The sequence below is a fragment of the Cygnus atratus genome, chromosome 7, assembly GCF_013377495.2.
Source record: "Cygnus atratus isolate AKBS03 ecotype Queensland, Australia chromosome 7, CAtr_DNAZoo_HiC_assembly, whole genome shotgun sequence".
Taxonomy (NCBI): domain Eukaryota; kingdom Metazoa; phylum Chordata; class Aves; order Anseriformes; family Anatidae; genus Cygnus; species Cygnus atratus.
The window spans coordinates 6,799,766-6,825,645 of record NC_066368.1 but is presented as its reverse complement, the minus strand read 5'-3'; the positions used below and the strand labels follow the sequence as shown (position 1 = coordinate 6,825,645).

The window sequence follows — 25,880 nt, the reverse complement described above, 5'->3', positions numbered from 1 at the left end:
TTATGATTAGATGAAGATCTTTATTTGATCAACATATATTAACTGTTACTATTAAGAGTAGTATGAGCACATGTATAACATGTTTAATATACAGTACCTTTGTGTTTATATAACGGAATACTACTTATGTTTTCAGCACAAAATTATTAGTATCATTCTGCTTTTCAGGATGTCATAAGCAGAAAGGTCGGCTGTACCTAACACCTATCTGCCAAGTGCTTAAAAAAACTGACAAACTATGGGCAGAGTGGCCGTTAAGTTTTGGACAAGAATGTTTTGTACAAACCTACTTTCTTTGGGACTGAGAAAAAATATAGACAATGAGGAAAAATCTGGACAAACATTCATGGTGTCATCTACTTTGGTTACAACAATAAGCATGCAACCTACCTTTGCAAACATTTTACTAAGAGGTATCACTTACTTCCTTCCATACCAGTTTCTAAAGCTAATGTATTTTGTACACCATAGTGTGAGATTTATGATGTTCTATTGCAGAAACCTGTTTAGCCCCTGATTTACAGTCCTGGCAATTGTATTCAACTCCGTCATCATAACTAATTACAGCTAACTGCAGATTACCATATTGCAAACTCTCATCTTTGTGAAAGAAATATGTTCTACTAAAAAAAATAATCAAACATCCTGAGGGCTAATGAACAAAAATGCACTATTCCATGTTAGACTGCAAATCTAACCTCTTCGAATTCATGCCGTAAAACTTCAAATTACTATTTGTTGGCAAGTTGTTTTAGCCTCAAGTACTTACACAGTAAATCACCATTACGCTAATACCATACCTTTGGCCTGAAACATATTAATCTTGGTTAACAATACCTGACATTTACATTACCAATTCAATTCAGGCATTGTGGTGACTAAACATATATGCAAGAGCTTCAGGGAGAAAAGTTATTAGTTCTGAATGTGTCCTTACTTTTCACTGAGAACAATTTTGTGGAAACATCATCATCAATTCTTGCTATAATTCTTATAAGCATTCAAATCTTAATTTATCTGTAAAACATTTGACTTTGAATAAAATCTGTATTTGCCTCTTGGGTGCAGCTAACTGTAAAATATAATAGATCTTAGGTATTTTTGAAGATTTACATGTTTCTATACTTGATCTAACCAAAGAAACTAGGACTTTAAGAACTTGAGTTCTTGTGAAGGAAAGGGTAACAGGAATTTGAAGCATTCTGAAAAACGTGGCACCAGGACATAATGAATAGTACCAGATCGTCCCAGTAGAGGGAGGATGGGCTTTTTCAGCCAACTTCTGTTCACGTTTACAAAGTCCATAAATACATAAATAATAACAGTTTTAAACAGGTAAGGTGTTCTTTTCTTTATTCAGCCCCATAACACCACCCTAAACTCTCAAGCAATCATAGAAAAAAGCACTTAATTATGTCTGTATAACACAGGGAAAAACATAGAAAACCTTATACCTCTCCTTATACCCATGGAACGGGTATATGGCAACTGTAATGAAGCAGAGAACACATTTGGATGAAGTATTTTATTCCATCTTTAGAGAGCTCCCTTCCAGACTCTAAACATGTTCTACAATACATTACCTTAGATTTTTATATTTTGGAGAAAAATGCTGTAACATAGCAAAGATAGCATTTGTGCTACATTGTAAGAGTGACATAACAAGATAATGTAATTTAACAGCACTGAAACACAAGGAATTTGATGTGTTAGGGTTTATGTGTTTTTTTTATTTTTTTTAATTTTGTGTTTGTATTTAAGAAAGTCACCCACAAAGATTCACGTAAAACCAGGTATTTAACTCCTGATGAAAATACAATGGATTACATGTATCCCATGTTGCTTTTTGTTTCCCATCTTTTCTTAGCTTCAAATCTGAAACAGAGGGAAAAAAAACATGAGGAATCGTGAACATACATACTTCAGGTATTCAACCACATTCTTAGCAATAATGACAACGATCAAAACTTATTTTTAAAGCCATAATAAAGTCAATGCAATTTAACCATATGACCAATACATTAATCCTGGTGAAGCATCCTTAGTCTTTCACACTGCTCAGAAGAAAAAAAAAAGACACAAGGTTAAACTAAACAAATAAGATTAACACAAGCCTATTTCAACTAAGGAAACATTCAACTGAGATTGTATTGCATACACTTAGTGCCAACGAAACCACAAATGTTTAATTCCATACTCAAATGGCTTACCCCCAAGCAAGCTTCTTTTTCTTCCGAGCTTCTTGGGCAGCCTCTGCTTCTTGTTTGGCTTTTACAAAGTTGCGGCAAGCGGCGGCTTTGGCAATTTTCACACCAAGCTAAGACATAAAAAAGAACAAAGGAAAACTGAATAGAAGCAAATGGCTCATATGAAATGTAAGCCTCACAAATTACTTGGTCTGGTATTGTTTCCCAAAGGTCAATAAATATTTAAAATATCTTTCCAATATTAAGCTGAAGCTGTACTGTAAGATTAGATGGACAAAAATGTCTCTTGAGAAGTATACAAAGTAGTGGGATCCTGTGTCAAGCAATCCTTTTCACCCAATTCCTTAATTTTGAAGGATAAAAGCAAAGGACACTAACTTTCCCACTATGTCCTTTTAAAGTATATATATATAGAGAGATATACACACACACATCCCCTCCCTCTCTCAGTTACTAAGACCAGTCTGTGACCTCAACTGTGGTAAAATATCATCAGGTCCTATCAATATGGAAAGCTTCCTGTATACAACTGTCCTTTTGGATGAACTACCACTACCATGCATTTTCCAGTAGTACCAGTAGCCATGTTTTAATCAGTCTGTCCAAGAAGTAAATGAAACAGTGTCCTTAGAGTCCATCTGGCCTTTAGTCTTCACATTACCAGCTCTTAGATTATTAGTGTGATAATATGCGTGCTTTCCAAATAAGGTCCTAATAGGCTGTAGGTGAATACTATGTTACTTTTGTAATCTTATTCACACCATGAGAATTAAGTTCATATTAGTGCACGACAAGAGGGAAAAAAGAACAGAGCAGGTGAAAAAAGATGGAAGAAGGTTGGTACAAACTATGACCAGATTATTTTCCTTTATCAGCATTCATAACTTGTTCGCTCTAGTTACGTTTTGTGATTGCCATCATGACTTGGATGTTATTTGCTGTTAAATTATGAAAGAATTTGATGTCTGAAGTTACCACTTTTCTCCAGGACAAACGAGCAATTCATTTAGCCAGAACAGCTACAAGCTGTGATGTGAACGAACAGGTTTTCCTTCCATCCAGTCCAAAACCTACAACTAAGATACACTTGGATGTTCAAGATTTCCCCTGAAAGTCATGGAACCACCAAATAAAAGAGGCATGGGAGACCCATGCAAAAGAACCCATGCATTATTCACGGTAATATACTTCAATAATCTGTTGCACCTGTACAGGCAATTATTTACTCTGAAAAAAGGTTTACTGAAATAAGACGAGACACAGTACATCTGCATTCTTGAGCTGACATCTACAATTCTCTCACTTAACAACTACCCTGTAGGTAGGTTGATATCCAGATCACTTTTGTTCACACAGAAATCTCCCTCATCACTACAAACTATTTACCTTAAGGTCCTTTCAGTGTTCATGAATCAAAAAAAAAAAAAAGCTTTCTGCAGGAGAGTTTGAGAGCCTGCATGCCTATTGGGCATTAAACATTACTTTGTGCATTGCTTGAGGCTCTAAGCACTGGCAATACAACTAGTTAATAGGTAAGCATAGGATTCCCCCCCCCCAAAGGAATTGTGCACAATGACTCATGCTAGCTATTATTTTTTTTCAATCTAGTTTATGCATGTGTTTGTTATGGGGTCATAAATATGCACCTATGAACTCATCTAGATGCACAAAAAATGTGAAGTTTCAAAACTTTTCTATTAACTGAAATTTTCTGAGCATTAACAATATTATATAATCAGTAATTCTATGTCAACATCGGAACTAGCAAATAGCAAGTGAAAGACTAACAAAGGATAACATTCTTTGTCTTTTGACTTTGAGGTGCAACTCCTTATGTTATTATACTTGCGCTATAAGAATGCTTATGAAAACTCACCTAAAATATTTAGAAAAATGATTACTTGATGAGAAAGGCTCTATATTTTGAGCTAATCTGATGGCTGAAGTCCATCAGAATCAGCAGAACCATGCCTTCATTATTTCTGAATTGCATTTTACCTCCTAATACACTTGCTAAAAATGAACTCTTACTAAGTGATGAATAATGGTCTGTCCCTCAAAATATATTCTAGGAATCTACTGAACACTTATACGCAGATATACACTACTGAGATTTATACAAGTGCTGAGGAAAAAAATCCTTTGATCTTTATTTCTTGGAAGCCAGAATGAGTTCTTCCATCTTTGAAAAGTACAGAAAATGGGATAAGATCCTCTGTAGCGTATGTGGAAGTAAAAGCAGAAGCATTTTGCAGCAATAATGTTACCATGTCCAGGCTACACAGAGCCAAATTTGCAAGACATGAAAACAAATGTTGCATATAAACAAATATTTCAGTCAGATTAAATGTCTTCTGCTCCCACCCACACCCAGACATACATCTTCAGTACCCCTCCCAAAAGAAAACCGTAAAAGCTTGGTCAATGGGTTTTACATTAAAAAACATTTCAGGTCATCAGATAACTCCCTAAACTACAATGTTAAAAGTAGTAAAAAAGCATGAGTAAAAATATATACAACAATTTCTTGTGTAGTCAAAGTATCAGCATTTTCCATATAGAACATCCAATATTTTGCTGCATTTTAATTAAGGTGTCTAAACATTATCACAAAGAACTGCAAATTGGTCAGAGCACGCAGTAAGGAAAATTAAGCTCTAAAGGCTTTTTATCACCATATTTCAGGAACCAAGGGTGTAAAATGTTCTAATTTGGGATATATTAAAAGCCATAAAAGGTCTTTCAAAAAGATTAATGGTACTTTGCTTGGATTTAAGATAAGGGCTTTAGCTGGTTGGAAAAGCAGGGCCCTGGCTAGACCCTTGAGGCATTCATCTTTACAGCCACTTGGAAGATTTGTAAAAGCGTCTGCATAACCTCCAGCAAACGCACTGCGACACTTTTTTTTTCTAAATTCCTTTCAATTTTACAGGTTTAAAGTGTGTAAATCATATTGGGTAGTAAAGCTGATATGATGGTTCATCCCTGTAACACAACATACATATTTTTAAGACAAACTAAATAAAACAACTTAGCTTCTAACAGGGCAAAGACCTTTCCATTTCGAAGTTCACCAATAATCACGTCAAGTATCTTCCTCTAACTGTTTAATGTAGCATAAGTGAGAAATTCCTCATCCATTATTTTTCATAATATTTCTATTCATCTGAAATTGTTACCTTGTAACACATTTCTGAGGCTTTGCTTCTTTCTAAATAAATGCCTTGAAACTGTTCAAAAATACCAATTATCATACTTCAACTTTTTGTGGAATAACAGGTCTCTATGAAAAATATTTATGCCTTTCTCTTTTGTTCTTTAATTAAATGAAAACAGATGTTTTCTGAAGTAAAGCGGAACCATTACTGGAGTACTTAAAGTGTTAAGGTCTTTAATTTTTATATCAGTTTGGTCTACAATTCCTGATTGTCTTTACTCAAGCTCAACATTAATGTCAAGCAAGTTACCTAGGAGACGAAAGAGATCAAAGAGACAAAAAACCCTCAAATGTCTGATTAATCAAGCCTGCAAACAGCTTATTTCTTTTAGCCTGCATGCAAGTATGAAAATGAGATTCTGGGAGCCGTACATTGTGCAGATTTGTTCATTCTTATCAGAACAAAGCCAGCGGCAGCTTATTTCATGGATCATTGGCACTGTCATCAGTGCTACACAGAACGGGTGACAGCTCCTCATTTTGAGGCTTGAACAAAATTAGCAAAAAGTCGGCACAAATTAGCCTCTCATCTTTTTAGTAATATGACATTATTCATTTACTTTTTATCCAATTTTTAATTTTTTCCTTGTCAGCTATCCCTTTCTAGTGTTTCTTGCACAGCATCATAAAACACTTTTAAAACAAGCAAAGAAATGGATGAAGTTGAAATAGTATGGAAAGTTCAGGCAGAAGAGTAAACATTTTTGTCAAGTTGCACCAGCAGCTAACTTTCAGAAAACTTCCTTAAAAAAAACCAAGACGTTTAATATCAAGTACTACACTGTAAATATATTTCATTAAAATTACACCATGCGATATAAATGCTGAATGAGTGAGACAGCAGATTCAAGAACTGCTCAGAAATATTTAGGTATGATATACAAAATGCTAAACCCACAGAAGCTGTAACAAAACATCTGTATTCAAACAGGTCCTGAAATATCCTATGATCATAGGAGAGAAGCCAAACAGCCTTTTAATACAGTGTTACAGTTTCTCATCAAATATGAATCTAGCTATTTCAGGCTTGCCTTCAGCAATGATTTTCTCCTTTTAGGTTATGGAATGTTATCCATTGCTGACGTATATAAAATATATAAAGCAAACAAGAATACCGAGTGGATTTTGCAGTGAAAATTGTCCCCTTTCAATGATGTGCTCAACTTCCACTGTAAAATACTTTGTAATACCTTTGTTGTATTTTTATGCTGTGTATTACAACATCAAATTATATTTGGATGACACAGTAATGGAGCAAGGACAGAACACTGTTATAACATTAAGCTCTTCTCTAGATTTAAACATTTAAATGCTAGTAACTTCTTCCATTCATGAGAAAACACAGCATTAAAAAATTAACCATAAGCTGTTAGATGCTTTACACAGCCCCCTTATAAGAAAGGCAGTTTTAAAAAAAGAACTGTAGTACTGTTTTCAGCAATTTCTTTATCTCTCTTCTTCTAAGTAAGAAAGCTTATTAACAAGCTTTGAACTTAAAATCACATTTACAATAATGTGCCATCAACAGTTTTATAAGCTAATTAGAAAAAAAGATTAATTAATGACTGGCTGCTAATAAAATGGCAATCATGAAGAAAGAAACCAAGGGTGCTAAGCTTCAACTACCACCAATTAAGAGCTAATTACAAACAAATTATATATGTGTTTTGCTGTGGGCTTTAATTTACTAAAATGGTTTTAATTAAAAGAGAAAACATGCTGATTAATTGAACTGCAGAAAAATCTACAGTATAAACTGTGCTTTGTCTGTCTCTTTAATTAGACTTGTAACATCTGAAATCTTTTTTTAAGGTTTGTTAAGGAAAAGATATACATAATTAAGGGAGCAGAAGAATGTAATTCTAGGTGATAACCCTGCCACGTTCCAAAGGTTAAAAGAAAACAACCTCAATGAAGAGAGGTATTTGGAAGCACCTCTGCTAAGTGTTAGAAATAAAATCCTTCACAGATAAAAAATAAATTCTCCCCCTCCCGCCCCCCCAAGTCCTTCAACTGGCAAGACTTCCAAGTTAATTGGTGCTTGGTCATATTCTGCATAGAACTGTATCAATCTCTTCAGGTACCTAAAAGCACCATGATATACTGTGAAGGCTGCACAGAATTTAGAAATGAAACTATGATACCAAAGGAAGAGCAGCCAACTCATCCAGCCCTAGAACCTGTCTGAAACAGCTCTGTGTACAACCTTGTGATCGTCCATATCCTACCCAGACTTTCAATAAGACAGCAACAGCTTACAGAATCTGTCTTGATGGTTTTGACATACAACCTTGCTCTTGCACGTCCCATTCTAAATGATATGGCTAGAAGTTACTACAAACCACGGTAATTTGAACACCAGAAAATGGTGAAAATTGATCAACACAAGTTTTGAAGACAACAGCAAAACCGATTTTGCTGTAACATGAGAATGATGTGCCAGTGAATAGCTAATTAATTTGGTCAATTATGATATAGATCTTTCATTTAAACTTGACTACAATACCATACTTTCCTTGTAAATTGGAGCATTTAAAAAAATCTTTCACCGAAACGCCAGAAGCCACAAGCTAAGTACATAGGAACAGTGCTGTCTAAAAGCCTGCACTATTTAGAGATTGACAACTATCTCAGCAATTCAGCATGCCAAATTACAAAATGTTTCTGAAGTTCGTTTTGACAGGTAAATCTAACATGGTCAAGATTATTTTATGGTGTTCAAGTTACAGTCCCCAGGCTAACATGCTCTTAGACAATATGGCACCTACCTACCAGGCAGTAACACAAAAAACCACAAGCCAAATGCAAACTCTGAGGTTTAGACAGATTAGTTCTCAGAATATCAAAGCCATAAGAAATCTGCATGCTGCTTCTTGAGACCCTGCACAACAATCTGAGTCAAAAAAGCGCAAATAAAAACTCCTTTTTTGGGGAAAAAAGCCTGGAAAATATTTTCAGGTCTATAGGTTGGGGATATAGGGCAAATGTTTGAGAGTTATTTGGTTGAACAAGGAACAGAACTTTATAAGGTATCACTCCAAAGTGACTTCTATTTACAGGAAAGTAAAGTTACCAGGCATCTCCAGATACTGTCTTTACTCAAAAGGATAAACACCTCACACTACAAAGCCACTGTGCTCTAACTACTCAACTTTCATTCTTAAAAAAATCTGGACAAAGTCCCACAAACACAGTACGAACAATTCAAGTACAATTGAAGATATTACTCCAAAAAGTTTTTTTGAAAGTGTTAGAAAAGTCCACATAATTCTAAGTGTCTGTTCCCACCTACATGCACATTCAAGTACTTGCTACCACTGAATCTCAGCTAGCCTACCCTCAAGTATTCCCAAGAAAGCCATTTTTATTGTAATTCAGCTAAGCGTACACAAACTTCAATGTCACTACAAATTTCATTCTAAAAGGTTCAGGATTTTTGGGCAACTCCCATATTAGTACTACCATTTTTCTTGGTATCTCTCAAATTAAGCAAGCTGTAATTAAACGCAGTGTTCAAACTAGAGCTTTAGGTATGCCATTCCCCATTTAAAAAGCAGAAAGGCCTGGCTTGTTACAATATAAAAAAAGATAATAGCGACCGGGTTATAATAATGGACCTTAATTGTGCGTGTTGTCACACGTACTGTGCTGAATTGCTAGTTATTTAATACTAATAGTGTTATGACATAGGTATTACAGGAAGAACTTCCACTCTAGCAGGATGTTTAAAAACCCACAGTGAATTATGACTAAGCAGTACGACCTACCTGCATTACGTGAATGCTCAACAACAATCCATCAAAGGAGCGCTGATCTTATGTGCTGTAACTGCACCACAGCACAGAAACGCTCAAACTAGACCAGGTTCTAGAAGCAGTCTAGCCAAAGAGGCAGGGAGTTACTGACAGACCAAGTTATTCTGCACGGCGTAAATGCAGACATACCCCATGTTCTTTCAGGAATAATTTCACTCATAAATACCGCAATCAAGAATTTCAGGACCGCCACAACTCCTTAGCAAAGCAGAACGCCTCACAAGAGGACATACTGTGGGGATGGCCCAGGGTCCTATAGTCAAACATATCTGCTAGCTTGATAACATCCAAACTAACGGGGGTCACTTTTGTAGTCTACAAACTGGGCTGACAACAAGAGACAAGGGGTAATACTTTGCAGTGAGGTTAGCCAAGGGATTAGACTATCATCATCATAGACGTACAATTCTTTTTTAATAGAAGTGTGTTAGCCCTGCTCTGGCAATTACGTTTTTAGCCACACTCTCCAAAGCTCCATACAAATCCACGTGTCACCAGTAAATACAGAGCCTTGTGCACAACGTAGATGAGTTGTAACTTCTAGCCTCCCACAGCTGAAAACCTCAAGCACTATAAATGAAGACACTTTGTTTTGAAGTCAGCATTTGGGCGTATTTGACAAAGTAGAAGAAAGCAACAAATAGCATATAGCCCAAAGCCTCATTTACATCAGTACAGTAACATCTTCCTTAATGAACCTGCAACAACTACCAAATGGAAACCAAAACCTCTAAAGTCTTGTAGCAATATCATTCAGGTTTTAAGGATATACATTTCAGTGATTCACTCACAGCTGCTAGATTATGCACATAACCCGAATCACTGATTTTAAGGGAATCTGATTTAAAAAAAAAATACTCTTCTCACCATGTCATAATGATAGCGTATTGACAGCACCTTTTTGGCATTCCTTTGCTTTTCAGGACGTTCTTCTCCTGCCCATTCTCAGTCATCTGTTTATTTTTGGCTTCATTTTTCTAAATATTGAAGCTGCCCTATCAGTTTCATAGGCTTATAAATGTTATACATCAAAAATTAGTTTCACTTATTAAGGCAGGAAACGGCTTTAAGAACTCTGGGATCTGTGCCTCAAAGCAAAAGCTTTATCAGCAGGTTCCAGTCACCGCTTCTTGCAAAAGAAAATGGTGCCGATTAAAAGCCCATACACCTGATTTCAAAAAGAACACCTACCCACTGAACATTTTCTCACACGGCTACAAGGGGGGCTGTACCCCAAACGGAAGGCAGCTATTTCTCACATACATACCCATAACCCCGCAACATTGCTCAAGAAAAATAAGAGCCATACATAAAAAGATGAGGTTGAGATAAAAGGACAATAATTCATCCACTTATTGCTCTAGACTTCAGAAGTGTTGTACTTCAATACAGTCACCCTACAGTTCCATGCCTGACCTGCCAGTGTTGCGTTGCATTTGGAAGTTAGAAACACAAATAACCACATACACTAAAAATTAACTAAACCCAGTTCTTAGAAGTATTTCATAAAATGACTTTTAAATTTATCTAAATTGCAAAGAGAGGAGGAAAGTTGTGATTGAATCAATACTGCACAATATGAAGACATTAATTGTTCTTGTGCACAAAACAATGATGTTTTAATCAGCCTCTCCCATAATTGAATCCTTTTCTATAGCTCTTCACTGAATCAGAATTAGCCACTGTTAGAAGGATCTCCTTCAAATAAGAAGTACTTTAAAAGATCCACTAAACAATATAAAATACAGGCTCTTAAGATCACACAGAAAAATAAAATCTTGCAGCAGGCTACATAGCACATCTTTAAACCAGCAGAGAACCCCAGTGAATTCACCGAGTTTCTGCCTTCACAGAACTCCTCATGAGATCAAGTCTGAGTCATTTGAGTTTTCCTTCTTCCAGCATGCTATTTATTCAGATAAACCCACTTAACCAAAACCAAGTCAAGGCTGTGAATACTAATAACGCTTCAAGCATTTTGTTTTCAGAATTACAACATGCTAATATTTGAAAGTCAACAATTTGGAGTTAATGTTCCACAAATAATATTATATTGCTGTAGCACCTGGGATATGCTAGATGTTGCACAATCCCATGGCTACCAAAATCAGATAATAGTTTATCATAAATATTACAAAACCTTAAAACTTCTTACATTAATTTGTCTTTTATAGTCAAACAACTTGCACTAGAACCTCAGTATGTTTTATTGATTATGATACTCTACCCACTTTAGAGTAGATGGAATAATGACATTTGTGAAGGAGAACAGCTAGAGCGTTTAATGCTGTACACAAAAGGTAATATAACAGTATCACCATGAGAAGGTGGCTGGGCTTAATGGGAACATTAGGCTGTTTTATCACTGTCAGTAGCTGTTACCTTTGTGAAGTTCTGTGATCATAAGTGAAAAAGGCTGAGTCTAGTAATTAAAAACTGCCCTGAGTGACTAAGCATAGGAGTTTCTAACGAATGTATAAGAACACGCACAGAGGAAGTTAGTTTTCCCTAACCGTATTTATGGAACCTGAAGAACTGTATTTCTCGTTTCAAAAGCCACCTCTTTTTTGAGGTCATCACAATATTGTATTATACGGCATTAAAACAAATTTAAACCTGTAATTTTACATTAAAGACTAACTGAAACACCAAGTATTCCTATGATAATGAGAAGCATTCAGAATGCCTTCTTTAAATGCTTTTCTAATACCTTTGAATTTTGCAGGTATATGCAGTGAGCACAAAATTACTTCTGCGAACATAGAACAGTGCGCAAGGTAGATGAAAATGTAAAACCCTTGTTGAAATTATATAAATCAAATGATTTAAAGGATAGCTCTTCCACTCACCCCAAATAGCATTAGATTTAGGACGTTTTTTCTTAACTAGCTTCAAAACTATTCCAACTGTATCTCCTTATTTTTCTTCCTTCACACTTTCTCCCCTATGCACATGTTGCAGTGGGCACAACAGCCTACATGAATTTCAGTGACGTACTTCTGTTGCTGCCACCTACACATCAATAGAACTGTTTGCCTTAGAAATATCCATTCCCAGAGGTTTGTGATTCCTTAGCAGGTTAAGTATTCACACAGCACTACACACAAGTTTAAAGGATCCATTTTTTTGCAGCAAGTAGACAAAAAACCATCATAAAATTACTCAAATACATCAACTAACAAGACGGCCTCTTCAGGAAAATGGCATTTCTCTCACATGGATTTATTTGGAGATATGCATTTATACTCAAAAATTTTAGCTTTTGAAGAAAAAAATATCCTTTCATTCTATAAACAATTCTAAAGCTACAGAAAGTTGTTTAGCATTCATTTGCTCCCATCTTCTTTAGAATTCTTTCTGCCATCAACTCCTGAAGACATGAAGACACAGGAGTTAAAAAAAAAAAAAGCGCTGACCATCATCAGCTTAGGTAAATCTGTCCTTATTTGGATAGATCGTGCTCTAAACTTCCTCAATCTCTTATCTTTTGCAAGGCTTCCCAAACTTTTTGAGGCAATGCAGAGAAAAATCTGATGCATGAGGAACTGACAGGAAGGGAACATCCTATCCCTATTTTTTTTTGGGCTTGCAATGTGCAGAAAAATCAAAAGCTCAATACAGGTCACTAGTTAGTGACAACTCTGACTTGCAGAGTCTTTATCAAGACTTCAAGGTAAGGTTACTTGCGAACATTCACGGTTGTATTTTCAATTCTTATACATAGCTATAGTTGGCCAACCATTACTGGATCAGCAGCAAAATACCTCAATCATTGAAAAAAAAATCTGGTTAGGAAAATATGCCCCAAACAACATTCAATGCTATTTTAATTACAATTTAAAAAAAAACAGATGTACTGATTTTTTCCTAAAAGCTTTTGTTAGTAGTCAACTTACCTCACGAATGGCTAATCTATCACTCAGCTCCTCAGCTTTATCAATGTCACCTTCAGCCACGGATTTCTCTATGCTAAGTTCAAGGCCAGACTAGAGAAAGAGAAGTAAATATCTTTAGGGGAAATAAACAGAAATAATATGTCTAAAGGGGAGGAAGGGAGGATCTTTTTTTAAAAATATTTTAATAAAATTCTTCATTTTAAGACAGTACATAAACCTGTAATTTCTACGTAACACAAATCACTTTGTCTATGTATTGTAATGGACAGCATAATTAAGAATTCACCGAAAGGCTGCCTGAGCACAAATCATTGCGTTAGTTCCATCTTATGCGCAGGATAATACTGCGGGTTAAAAAAATTACACAGACTAGTTTATGCCTGTCACAATAAAATTCATCTGAAGATCTGGCTTATCTCTTCCATCCCTGGAGCTTTCTAAACAAGATGTGCAATATATGTGTCAGGTAACATGAAGAATGGCAATTACCACTGTATCGTTACAGTTCTAAGATCTTATCTTTATCCAAAAACTGAGTTCTGGCATTGTGCCATTCCACAATGCTAACGCATTCAGAATTCTAACTATCCTATGGAAAACCGAGAAAATACTTCAAAATTCAACCTTTGTGATCAAAACAACTCATGACTTTTACATATAAAGCAATTATAAAATATTTAACATAAACTATAATTGGAAACTTCAGAATTTCACAGAAAATCATTCACTCATCACAACACACAGTTTGTAGCCTCACTAGAGGTAAATAGTAATGATGCTACAGAAAACACTTCCAATGGTTTCAAAACATATACTTTTTTTTAAGAAAATAGAAGAAAACAATTCTTGAGAAACAGGGATCTGCAAATACCACACTTAATTATTCATGTGGAAGTTAAGGGAGTGTACAGCTGAAAGTTGCAGTGATACCTAACTGTCAGATGCCTTTTCTGAAATTAACGAGACATTGCACTAGCCATTAAGTCTCCTGACTTACATGGACAGCAGCTTTGTGTTAACTCTATGGGCCTTACTCTAGAACTAGCCTGAACAGTTTAATGACAAGCAAACACCCACTAAAAGTCAGAGCTCAGACAGAAGCTATCACTGCCAGTATCAACGCCAGTATTATGCACATGAAAAACTACAGAAGAAACTCAAGATGTAATGCATCTGTAACTTGTCTGTTATATTGTAGCAGTTACTTCAAATATGATTAGCTTTACAGTAATATTTATGAACAGGATGTTATAAATCCATTGAAACTGCACGGCAGATTCAGTTGCCTAATTCCAAGAGCTACTGGTTTCAACTAAAGGGCTGACTTGACGCATTTTTAAGTTAAAGCATGATTTTAAAAAAAGTTACTATAATCAAATAACGTATATCACGTCTTTTGCCTCTCACAAACAACAGAATACAAAACCAAACAGGAAAATAGACCTGAATATCGTCCCAAAAGAATGCACAGTAACCTTTTGATCAAAGTACAATTTATGTGAAACCCAGAGCAAAATTCACAAAATTATTCTTCCTCATAGCGACTTGGTCATTTGCTTACTTTCAATTAGATTCAGTTTTGTTTTTATCTCAGTTAACACTGACTTTTTTTTTCCTACCAAGTAGAAGAGGACATTGCTTTTGTAACAATAATTACCTTTTGTGGAGCCCTGCTATCCACAGGTGATTCAAATCTATCATTGATTCCAAAATACTGTGTAAGTTCTTTCCATTGGTCTTCACAGGCCAACTGTTGAACACTAAAACCCCAAAAAATAAACATTAATATAACCAGTTTGTTTCCCACAGCTTGTAATGCTCTTTTCAAAACTAAAAGAAATTCTTCTATTGGGCAGACATGCCTTTTTCACCCACTGACAGTTTTTAATGCAAGTGAAATCACTCTTTTCCCTCTGTAATTGCAATGTCACAATCTTGAAAGCAAGCTTGTACGCAATTACATGCCAAACACTATCAAGAATAACAATAAGTTCATTGTAAGTTGCATTAAATAGCCAATTGTGTTGTTTTTAAATCAAGCAATAAATTCAATTGGAATCAAATTGAGCCTGTGTGACAGAGACACCAAGCAACTTCAGCAGATATTTTCCGTGACACTCAGAGCTAGCATTTGGCTATGTATGTGGTCAAGCTTTTTACCAGTTTTGCCTGATATTAAAAACAGACCTCAGACAATCACATTGACCCGGTTATACCTCTTAGTCACTTCGTTAGAGTTCTTTTTCAGTTTTTCTAGGAAAGAAAAAGAAACCCAGCATTACACAGTAATACCCTATGGCACCCAACAAAGTTAACAGATTACTAATAGGTCACGTGTCCTTTAGAAGATCAACACACTAGGATCTATTCCCAATGATCACGTGGATTTGAATCACCCTGCTGTCAGGCTTTCATATGAGGAACCTCCTACAACATTTCTGCGGAGCTCTAACCAGAGTACAAAGAATAATTTTATAAAATTACTGAAACATGCTTAGCCATTTTAAGCCAGTATTGACTGAGTGAGTTCTACCTCCCTTTTGAAGAAATAAACATATTACCTGAACTTTAAGTAGCATTGTACAACCTAGTCTTAGAAGGGAAGCATAGCAGCCAGAGAAATAAAGTCCCAGATAACACAAGACATATATTCAGGTATTCTATTCTTGGTAAAAATAAAAACGCACTTCCAGTGTACTTGGATAGTAATTCCATTTTGAAAGAAATAGTTCTGGGATTATATAAAACACCTTTTCTGCCACGCTTTCTTTTTCGGCCTTTGTTTTCCTGACTTGCTTGCATTTTCATTTCACGGTTTTTCTTCTGAAGCTCCAAAAATTTCTACAAGGGTAAGAAAAGGCAAGAATCAGCATCTTTTTTTTTTTTTTGAAATTTTCTTTCCCTATTTTTTTTTTAAAGTTAAATAAATTTGCCTAGAAAGGCTGTCCCAATATTTCATTTACCCATAGTAGCTTCCTGTATCCATTACACTAAAACGTATGTACTGAGAGTATTCATCTCTGATAGTGTTAAACTGTAATTACCTCTAGTATTTTTATCACCTCTATTTCCCATGGAACATGATACTGAATATACTTATGACGGTTGTGCTCTTGAGCTATTCAATGTTTTGTTATCACATAAATGGTAGTTTAGAAGTTAAGGATTCTAAACAGCACATTCCTTGCACGTCAGACTAGCTACACAGATGGATGGAGGACAGCAGCTAGTTTTTTCCAATTTTTATTTTGATTCAAAAGCCTGAAACACAGACTGCTTCGTTTATATTTAATCTTTTCAGTCTTTACATGCCATGGGAATATAGAGAGAGGCTATAAACAACTAGGAGTCTTAATGCCTACACCTAGCCCCTACAGAAAGCAGAAGGGTACAGTTCTACTTCACAGGTATAAACCGCCAGCATAGCAACAAACATGCTTAGATATAATTCCTTACTAACAGAAAAAACGAAGCTCCGAGCCCATACACTACTACAAGTCTTTGCATAATTGCATGGCTACACAAACACTCCCCTGCTATGCATTTAATTACCCCCGCACTAGGAAACAAAAGTTACATTAAACTCCTAACTAAATTCCTGTCCACCCTACTTGAGAAAATTTAAGGTATAGTAAGATGACTGCACTTTGATTGTATTTTGTTTCTTTCTGCATACTACCTAAAATACCCAAATTGGAGTTATTTTGATTTAAGAAGTGGCCATTCAACTTGTAACGTGGTTCCAAACATCCAGAGCATGCTCAGATACCCACATTCCACATATCTAAAGAAATTCCGGGAGGGCGCGTTTCAGATGCGTTTTCTCCATCTGTCACAGACGTCAGAAGTGATTCACTGGTGGCACTGCTTTCAGGTCCATTCTCCTGCAATTCAGAAAGCTGAACTCTTTCAGTATCTTCATTTGCATCCTCCTTTGAAAGGGAACAACGCGATTCATCTCCATCGTCCGAACTCAAGTCAACATCACTTTCGTTCAGTCCTGCGGGCAAGAGCCCGCTCCACATCTTCCAGTTTACACGAGGCCACTCCAAGTCATCGCAAAGACACGAAGAGCCACATGAGCGGACCTGTTTTGAGATAAATCCATAATTAGCTTACAGAAGAATCAGAAACAGCAGCACACGTGATCAGAAACATTTTAATTTCTCTTGAGAAAAGTAACTACCATCAGGTGTTTTAGAGAAGCTCATCAGAAAGCTAATACTCGCTATTTGAGAGAGGAGTCACGTAGAGGACTTAAGCACACAGATTAACGCTATTACGACCATAGCGCTATTATTTTTTCCCCTCCCTCACTCCTGAAAGCCTTCGCACTGGGGCTTTGTTTACAGCAGCTTCCACAGCAGCTTCCACAGCAGCAACACCGGCAGCCCGCCGGGGCGCATACGCAGCCCTTCTCCACGCCACCGCCTCCCGGTGGCCGCATCCCCTCGCCCCGTGCCGAGCAGGGCCGGGCAGAGCCATGTCCCCCCGGCCACCTCCCCTCACAGCCGCCCCCAAGTCCCCGCAGCCGCCGGCTGCCGTGTTTACCTGGCCGCCATCTTAGCACCTTGGCAACACCCCGCCCGCCGATTGGGCCCTGCCCCGCAGCCAATCAACGGGAGCTTTGCTGCCCCGGGCCCAGCCTCGCTGGTCTCCATGACAACCGGGCGGGTGCGCGGGCCCCGGGCCTGGAACGGGGCGAGTTCACTTCACCCACAGAGCCCCGGGGCGGTCCCGATGTCCCCAAACGTGCAGTTCGGGTGCCTCCGCCAGAATGAGCAGCAGTGCTTGCACGGAAAGCTGATTGTTCCAGCAATCCTAGCTGTGACAGAAGTGTAGAATCTGTTCAAACACTAAGCCTTGGAATAGAATCATAGAACCACAGAATCATTAGGGTTGTAAAAGCCCTCCAAGATCACCTGGTCCAACCATCCCCCTACCACCAATGTCACCACTAAACCATGTCCCCAAGCACCACATCCAACCTTTCCTTGAACACCCCCAGGGACGGTGATGCCACCACCTCCCTGGGCAACCCGTCCCAATGCCTGACTGCTCTTTCTGAGAAGAAATGTCTCCCCATTTCCAACCTGGACCTCCCCTGGTGCAACTTGAGGCCATTCCCTCTGGTCCTATCACAATACCCAAGTGGGGGTACCATGGGACATAGTGATGAGGGTCCACAACCTTATTCTTCAAAGATGGAAAAATCCTTTCAAAGTTCCCCCTAATGTTTTGTAGGAAGGTGGTAAAGAGAAAACCTCTAACAACCCAGTCCTTCAGAGCTCAAGTTTTCCTTAAACTGCACCAAGAACCTGGAAAAGACACCTGTCCTCTCAGAAACCAGCCTGGAACTATGAATGAAGTAACACTGTACGAGGTGTTTCAAAGGCAAATACTAACTCTGGAGAGCGTTCAGTACAGTACTTTGTTATTTGGAAGATACTCTTCTTTGTCCTCTCAGCCTACATAGGTGAGATGGATGAAATAAGTATTTAGGAGCAGCCTGAATATGATTCAGCAAGAAATCTCACATACAAGGAGCAACAGGAAAGGTGACACAGAGAAATTGCAGGAAAAAGATGGAAAGATGTGATGGAGATGAAGGGTTCGCTGGCACTCAAATGTGTCTGCAAGAGAGGACAGTTCACAATTGACATAATCCATAGGAAGATGCATTTGGGGAGTGATGTTTTGACAGGTTGAAAAGTAACTCTCAGTATCATGCCCTCTGAGAAAGAAATTGCTGACACCAAATCAAGACATGGCCAAGTTGTGGACAAACATTCAGCCACGGGGGGAACGAAGAACGGGCAAGAGTTCAAGTGCTATGAAAGATAAAGATGGACAATAGGGACTATGGCTTTGAGCAGGGATTTCTTGTCTAGAGTAGCTTCTGGGAATGGCTGTGAATTGAAGGAAAAATAAACACCTTTCTCATAAAACAGATCTTCTGATTCATTTCCTTTCTATGCCTTAATTTTATGTCCTCAGTTTCATTTCTGAAATCAATTAATTCCGTAAGTAATCACTTTTTCATGAACTACATGTAAATTTCACACTCAGCTTGCTAACTAGCTTTTCCTCTCATCTGGGAAATCAATTTTTAAGAGATTTATTTTATTTACATTTAATAATTGATTGTATTTGGTATACAGATAAGTGGTAACTGATAAATATATTGATATTGGAAATTCATTTACCATTTGTTCTACCTAGATGTTAGACCATTAGGCTGCATCATATTTCCTTAGTTTGAACTAATTTTAGAACCCTCCAAAAATTGAAAGGTTAGGGGCATCTTTATGACCTGTAAATTTACATGTTTGTAAGGGATACATTTTTAAAGGGTAAGCTTCGTTTCATGACACAATTTGTATCTAAAAGTTGTGCTCCTAATTTGGTATCCACAATCCAATTTCTGGCACACACTTTGACAGAAGTAGTCCACACAAGTGAAATAATATAATTTAAAAAGCTGGATTTCAGAATATTCACTGGTTTTCCCACAACAAATTCTGAATTCTCACAGGTTCTTCTATAAGAAAAGATCTGGAAAGAGCTCCTGCCTGGCATTCAGCAGTCCGGAAGCATTTGTATTAAAATGGTTGGTTTAGTTGTTGCTGCTGCTGCTGCTGTTGAAACAATGCGTACAGGGTCTTTTTATGTGGGCAAGGAAAGGAGAAGGGAGCACTGCCTTGTGACCAACACCCAGGTCCCTACCTCAAACTTTGTGAAGGCTGATACTGTGTTGAAAAATTGCTTCAGTGTTGAATTCAGTGAGGAAGATTCTTGTGCCAGTTTTCTGTCTAACAAATATTCAAATCATCTGATTTACTGCCTTTTGGTTTGCTGATCTAACTTCCTTTCTCACTTAAATTCCCATCCTGGGGACTTGCCAACAATGACTATTATGAATGAAACAAGCCATGCCTCTGAAATTCCTATAGAACACCAAATTAGTCCAACACAGAAGCTATAGGTTAAATATTTTGATGCTGTTATTAAAAATTACTTGAAGGAAGGCCTACTGCAATTAGTTATAATATCAAGTGTAATTTGAATGTTTCAGGATCTCTATGAATTGCCAGGTTCTAGGCAATTTTCTATATTTCTGTGTTCCTTGTGTTCACCTTCTGATCTGATGTTGGATATTTACAGATGATACTTTGAGTCCCAATCATTATAGTTTAGGTTCTCTAATAAGAATTGATATTTAATATGGTCAGATGTATTGTCTTTTGGCAACAGGAATATCAGGTTCCTGCTACAAGAATCTCTGTATGGAAAAATTGATGGTCTACTCAGGAGCTGATCACAGAAGCTCTCTGGGCTGGTTTTTCTATTGTTACTGTGGAGTAACCAAAAATTAGTCTATAGCACTACGGTACTTTTAGTCCATGCTGTCCTGAGGTAGTCTCATGATGAGGTAGTCTCAAGCAAATTTGCTTGAGAATAGGAATCCTGTATTATTTCAGAAAACCGGTCTGTGCTTCAGGTGCAATTTGTACTCCTTTGGGAAGTGTTTGGATGGCGTCTCAAAGTACCACCACCTTTGCAGTGTGCACCATACCCAGTACTTGTGCATGGGACATAAAATATCCTCTAGGCTGTAGAAGCCTGGATAGAAGAATTATCCACACCTTCTGTAGCAGCACAGAAAGGGAATGTTCTGATAGTTTCTGGGTAAAAAATATTATGATCTACAGAACTTGGTATTGCTTCGGGTCTTTCTGGACCACTCTCTTAATGAGTAACTTTAACAACAGTAGTCAAATTTGTCAAATATCAGAAGAGCTAACACCCATGTAGCTGCCTGTTTCCCAGGGCAGGTTCCGAGATTGAAATTCTCTCCTTCAGTCTGGCTGGAGCATGGACTGTTGGACTTCATGACACAGTGGAAGCCTGAACTATTTTCTCAGACACATGCTGGAAGCCTTGGTTAGCTAATCATAAGTAATCATATCCATGCTTATTTCCACAAAGTATATGCAAATGGTTTCCTAATACAGAAATAGAATTTGCTACAACATAATTTATGCATTATTAACTGATTCTTGTTTTTAGCATTAAATGAGGACATCAAAAACTTTTCCTTAAGCATGGAAATATGTTACTTCTTATCCTTTTGAGACACTGTTTTGGAAACATGTCAAAAATGATCAAGAACTGAATTCTTGTTTAAACATAATAGGAAGGCCTTATTGTATTAGCAGATTACTGTCATTGTGTTAGTATACTATCTACCTTGTATTCATTTTTGCTAACATAATGAGAATTTTTTCTAGCATGATTATATTTTAATACAATAAAATAGTATTGGAAAGGAAAATTAATATGATTTTAAAAAGAGATGTAAAGACAATAAAATAACCTCTGTTTTTTTCCCAAACTTTTAATTCGTAGCTAACTTAAAAATACTTTTTATTAATCCTTTAAATAATTATATTCAAATGAGCATTTAAAGTCAGTTAAAAGGATTAAAGAGGTTTTTTTCACATACTGTGCCATATAAGAACCAAATTAATTCTTGCTAAACAAACATTACAAGAACCATCATAGAGAATATTAATGGAAATCTCCAAAGAATGTTATCTAAGACAGTACATTAAAGTATATTAGTAAATATTCTATAGTATATATTCTAAGTAGCAATGATGTTTTGTAACACGAGCTTTCTTTACCTCATCGAACGTAAGACTTTAACCCACACAAGCCCTTGCCTGAGCCCTGATCGGAAGCCTGTTAAAGTTGGTGGAAAGATTTTCATTGGCTTCATTTAGTTTTGGATTAGGCCAAGAGTGTGCCGCAGAGAGCACAAAGAGCACAAATTGGCAGCACAGGCATTCAGTTAGTACTAGGCACTGTCACTAGTCAGTCGATCTAAGGCCCAAGTCCTGTTACATTCTCATTCCCATGGTCCCAAGGATACTAAGCAAAAAATGGAAAAGGATGTAACAAAGAATACTATTCTGAAGGAAAATGAAGAAAAATTGGCTTGGATGATCTACGTTCAGTTATCATCCTAACCACAGTCTTCCTGTGAGAAATGAACAAAATATTTTCAGCTTATTTCCTCAAAGGTACAATTTAAAATGCTTCCACAGCTTTCATCAGCCTTTCTCAGCAGTCATAACCTCTGAAGGTTTCAATCCCACTTGGACTGTTCAGGGCATTGACAGAGACTGTCTGCTGACTGAATTGGAAGGCCAAAACTGTCAGGCCTGCTTTCGATGGGCCCGCATTCATAACAGATGCTACCTTCCCCTCAGTTAGGGATATCTGCTCTAGTCATGAAGATACCACAGCTTTCAGTCCTATAAATTGGGTGTATTAATTCCGAATGCTGCTGTTGAATACTATGACAGTCCAGGAACTAATTTGATAGCAGGTCAGATTTGGCTTTGAAAGCGGTGATACTGAAGCTGTGGATGGGGAACAGTGCACTGAACACAAGTGTTGTAGAAGTACCTCCTAACCCTGAGCTGACTTGTTTGGGTACTTGCAGTGGCAGGGCAATGAGGGCCTGAATGTCCGCTCTTGTTAAGTGCCATAGCACTTCTTTGTCTCCTTGGGACCTGATGGCTGCTTCCTGACCTGACTCCTGTGTTGCCACAACTACATGAGTTACTTTGAATATAGCATATGTTTCTATGCGACCCGCAGTCATGTATTTCACTACAATGAAGATATCACCCTTATTTTAGGGTCTTCTCCTGTTATAGGACAAATCTCAGGGATCCAACCACATCAGTTCCAATTTTGTTGTAATGGACGCGAGCCCTGTATACTGTACTGAAGTCCTGGACACATTTACTCTGCTCCATCAATAGAAGAGAAGCACTCTTCTGTCATATCACTAAAAGAAATATTTATAACCTGATTGTTTTTATCCAAGAAGAGTCAGAAAGCAGTTTGCTTGACTTCTTCAAGAGTTTTCCTTTGTGTATTAACTTAAACATGATTTAGAAGCGTAATAGTGAGACTTACAGCTAGGAGTTCCTTCATGTTGCACTCAGATATGGCATTGAAGCAAGTCACTTTACCTCTCCTTGTTCTGGTTTGTGGAGCAAACAACTCAGTTTTATTTACTTTTCAAGGCCATTTGTTCAAAATTAATTAGTTTTGTATTTGTACTTCAATAAAGGTCTATATAATTAAAAAGTATTATGAAAATCTTGATCTTTTTAGTTTTATTTTGCACTGATTTAACTTTGAAGGACTAGTTTTGCTACTCTGAAGAGTATTTGAAATCTGCTATTGTTTCCTTTATATAAAAACATCTGACTTTTCAAGCAAAAGTAACAAACCTATTTAGGCCGTACGCATAACAATGCCCTCTACTGGTTTGAAGCACAATTGTTCAGCAGAGGGTATTGCTATTTTCCTTTATTGGGGAAACTGTAATGTTTAAATGAGTAATTTACGAGTTTCAGAGTAGCAAAATTGTGGTTGTGTATCCGGACTGTCTGCGAGGTTCACGAAGCTGCACCATGGGCAAGCTGATGCCCAAGCGACTACAGCTGTGCTACACAGGTAAGCTGCCTGTAGACTTCTGTTTGTTTCACAGGGTTTATTACTCTTCCCATGAATGTAAGGATTGTAGGTGGCTGTTTTGAGAGGGAGAGCACTTGCCTGAAACTTGTTCAGTACAAAGCTGCTGTGCAGGCATTCTGTCGGCACCACAGCCTCTTCTCCGAAGAGCCTCTTGGCTCCTCAGCCAGGTTCAAGGCCTACCGAGAAGGCAACGGGCAGTTATGTTGCCAGGATCTGGCACGAATAACCCTTGAGGCCCAGGAGCTGCAGAGGTAATGAAGTGCCTTAAGGAAAAAGTCTTAACTATCAAGGGGTGGATCCACTCCCCCGTGCCACAAACCAGAGGCCACGTGTCTGAGGAATGTGTATCCAAAGATAATACTACCTTCAGAGAACTCTACTTACAGGTAAGTAACTCTTCTTTAAAGGAGGTATCTTTGTGTGGCAGACTGTTTATGGGAGCAATTTGAATTGAACTTTAAATGAAAAAGGCATATCTCTGTAAGTGGTAATAATTTTAGTCATCTCGCTGTGGCTAGGGGTTGTGGAATTCATTAGCACAGATTAACATATAAAGTGGGTGAGATATCTAATAGCAAACGTAGAGGTTTAGGGACCTTAATTCATCACTGAATGAACAGCGTGTACAGTATTAGGGACTATGAAATTTTTAATTTACACAAAGTGTCCAAGAATATAGGGAATAAATTTAAACCCAAAACAGATAATGGAGCTGTGCCCTGCCTAGCTGGCAAGTTGAATTGTTTTTACACTGAGTGAAGAAAGCTAATTATCCCAAGCACAAGGAGACTGCTAAAAATAATAAGATTATAAAGAATAATTTGCTGATATAATTACAACAAAATTGGGTACACACAATCGTCAGATACATGTATTGCTTGACCTGGGCGAGAAAGTGAAATAAATCCTTCCTCTATAGCCTTCGTAAATTTGTTTTTATCATCTCCAAGTGGTGTTTGCACAGGCAGCACAATTTGCATGTGTAATGTGGCTGTACAAATTGACAACAAGTAAATTATTCAAGGAAATAGGCTGGTCGTGGGTCTGAACTATCTCGCAAAGCCTATTCATTTTGAAGAATCACTGAGACGTGAAGCTCATACATCAACCATTTTCTGACAATCCTCAGACTTATTGTCTCCTAAAATGTCATTATGGCTATTATTTATGAAGCTAATTCATTTATTAATATATATTTAACTCTGACTTGTCATGCACCTTAGCAGGCATTCTGTGCACTGCATATTTTTGAATAGATGAAAGAGTTTTGCATGCTTTAATGATTACTGTAAGCTGCTATAGATTTATAGAATGCAGCTTTATTATCTACTTGCATTAATACCTTTTTGTAACTTTTTTTTTCCTTAAGGCCATCAAATATAAATAGCAAATGACATATCCAAAAGATTGTATAAAAAGAGATTTTCTTAGAGTTTGTTGAATATTAGAAAAAAATAAGGTAGCTAACTGTTAAGGCCTAATTCCTTTTTTAAGAATATCTAACAATTATGTTCAATTTTTGTGTATTTTGCTGAAAATATAGAATGAAATATATGAATTAGACATTTATTATATTTTTGTGGACAAATGGCCATCTTTTGATTATACCAACAGGGGGAGTACCATTTAGAGGTGGGGGGAACGTAGCAGATGGAAAAGAGATCTATCCTTCTACAGTGTACATAGAATATAGAGAATTTCCCTCATATAGAACAGTCCTTAGGAAATGAATAGCACAGAGAGTATGTATGAAGAGGTTGCCTATGGTTCATGGATTTTTTCATCTTGAATCACTCATCTTTAGGGCATATTAAAAGACATAGGGATCACAATAACCATCCACAGTGTCAGGAAATTAAAAATTGCAGTCTGCTATAATAAACATATTTGGGGCAGACCTACATTTTATTACACATACGGAATTCAGATTAAATTTAATAACAAATTGTAATTTAAATGCATAGTTATTAGGACTGTATGGACAATTTTACTTTTACTAGTGCTCATGATCACAATTTGAGATGACTGGCCGGTAGCCTAAGAACTGATTTAGAATTTATGAACTCCTGCTTCTGGTATGGATACCACCCACAGATTTGTTAAGCCATATAGTCTTGTTTCTTCAGTGTTTCCATCTGTAGGATGGGGATAAAAAGTTTGACATGTCTCCCAGTAGCATAAATAA

At 37.2% G+C, this 25,880-nt stretch overlaps 1 protein-coding gene across 1 annotated transcript; it reads right to left on the bottom strand.

The window, feature by feature from the left end:
• FAM204A (family with sequence similarity 204 member A) lies at positions 1–17,752 on the bottom strand. The gene is made up of 8 exons (XM_035547858.2): positions 17,687–17,752; positions 16,909–17,223; positions 15,886–15,976; positions 15,352–15,388; positions 14,793–14,895; positions 13,136–13,225; positions 2,211–2,317; positions 1–1,875 (listed from the first exon to the last, which is right to left on the bottom strand). The coding sequence occupies exons 2-8, from the start codon at positions 17,158–17,160 to the stop codon at positions 1,824–1,826; spliced, it is 732 nt and encodes a 243-aa protein (XP_035403751.1). The 5' UTR covers positions 17,161–17,223; positions 17,687–17,752; the 3' UTR covers positions 1–1,823.
• Between the last annotated feature and the right edge of the window lie 8,128 nt (positions 17,753–25,880).

Coding starts and splice junctions, on each gene's coding strand:
- FAM204A (XM_035547858.2), bottom strand. CDS start 17,160: ATGTGGAGCGGGCTCTTGCCCGCAGGACTGAACGAAAGTGATGTTGAC. Junction 15,977..16,908: donor TTTCTTTAGATATGTGGAAT/GTGGGTATCTGA, acceptor TTACCCTTGTAG/AAATTTTTGGAGCTTCAGAA. Junction 1,876..2,210: donor AAAAAGAAGCTTGCTTGGGG/GTAAGCCATTTG, acceptor CCTCTGTTTCAG/ATTTGAAGCTAAGAAAAGAT.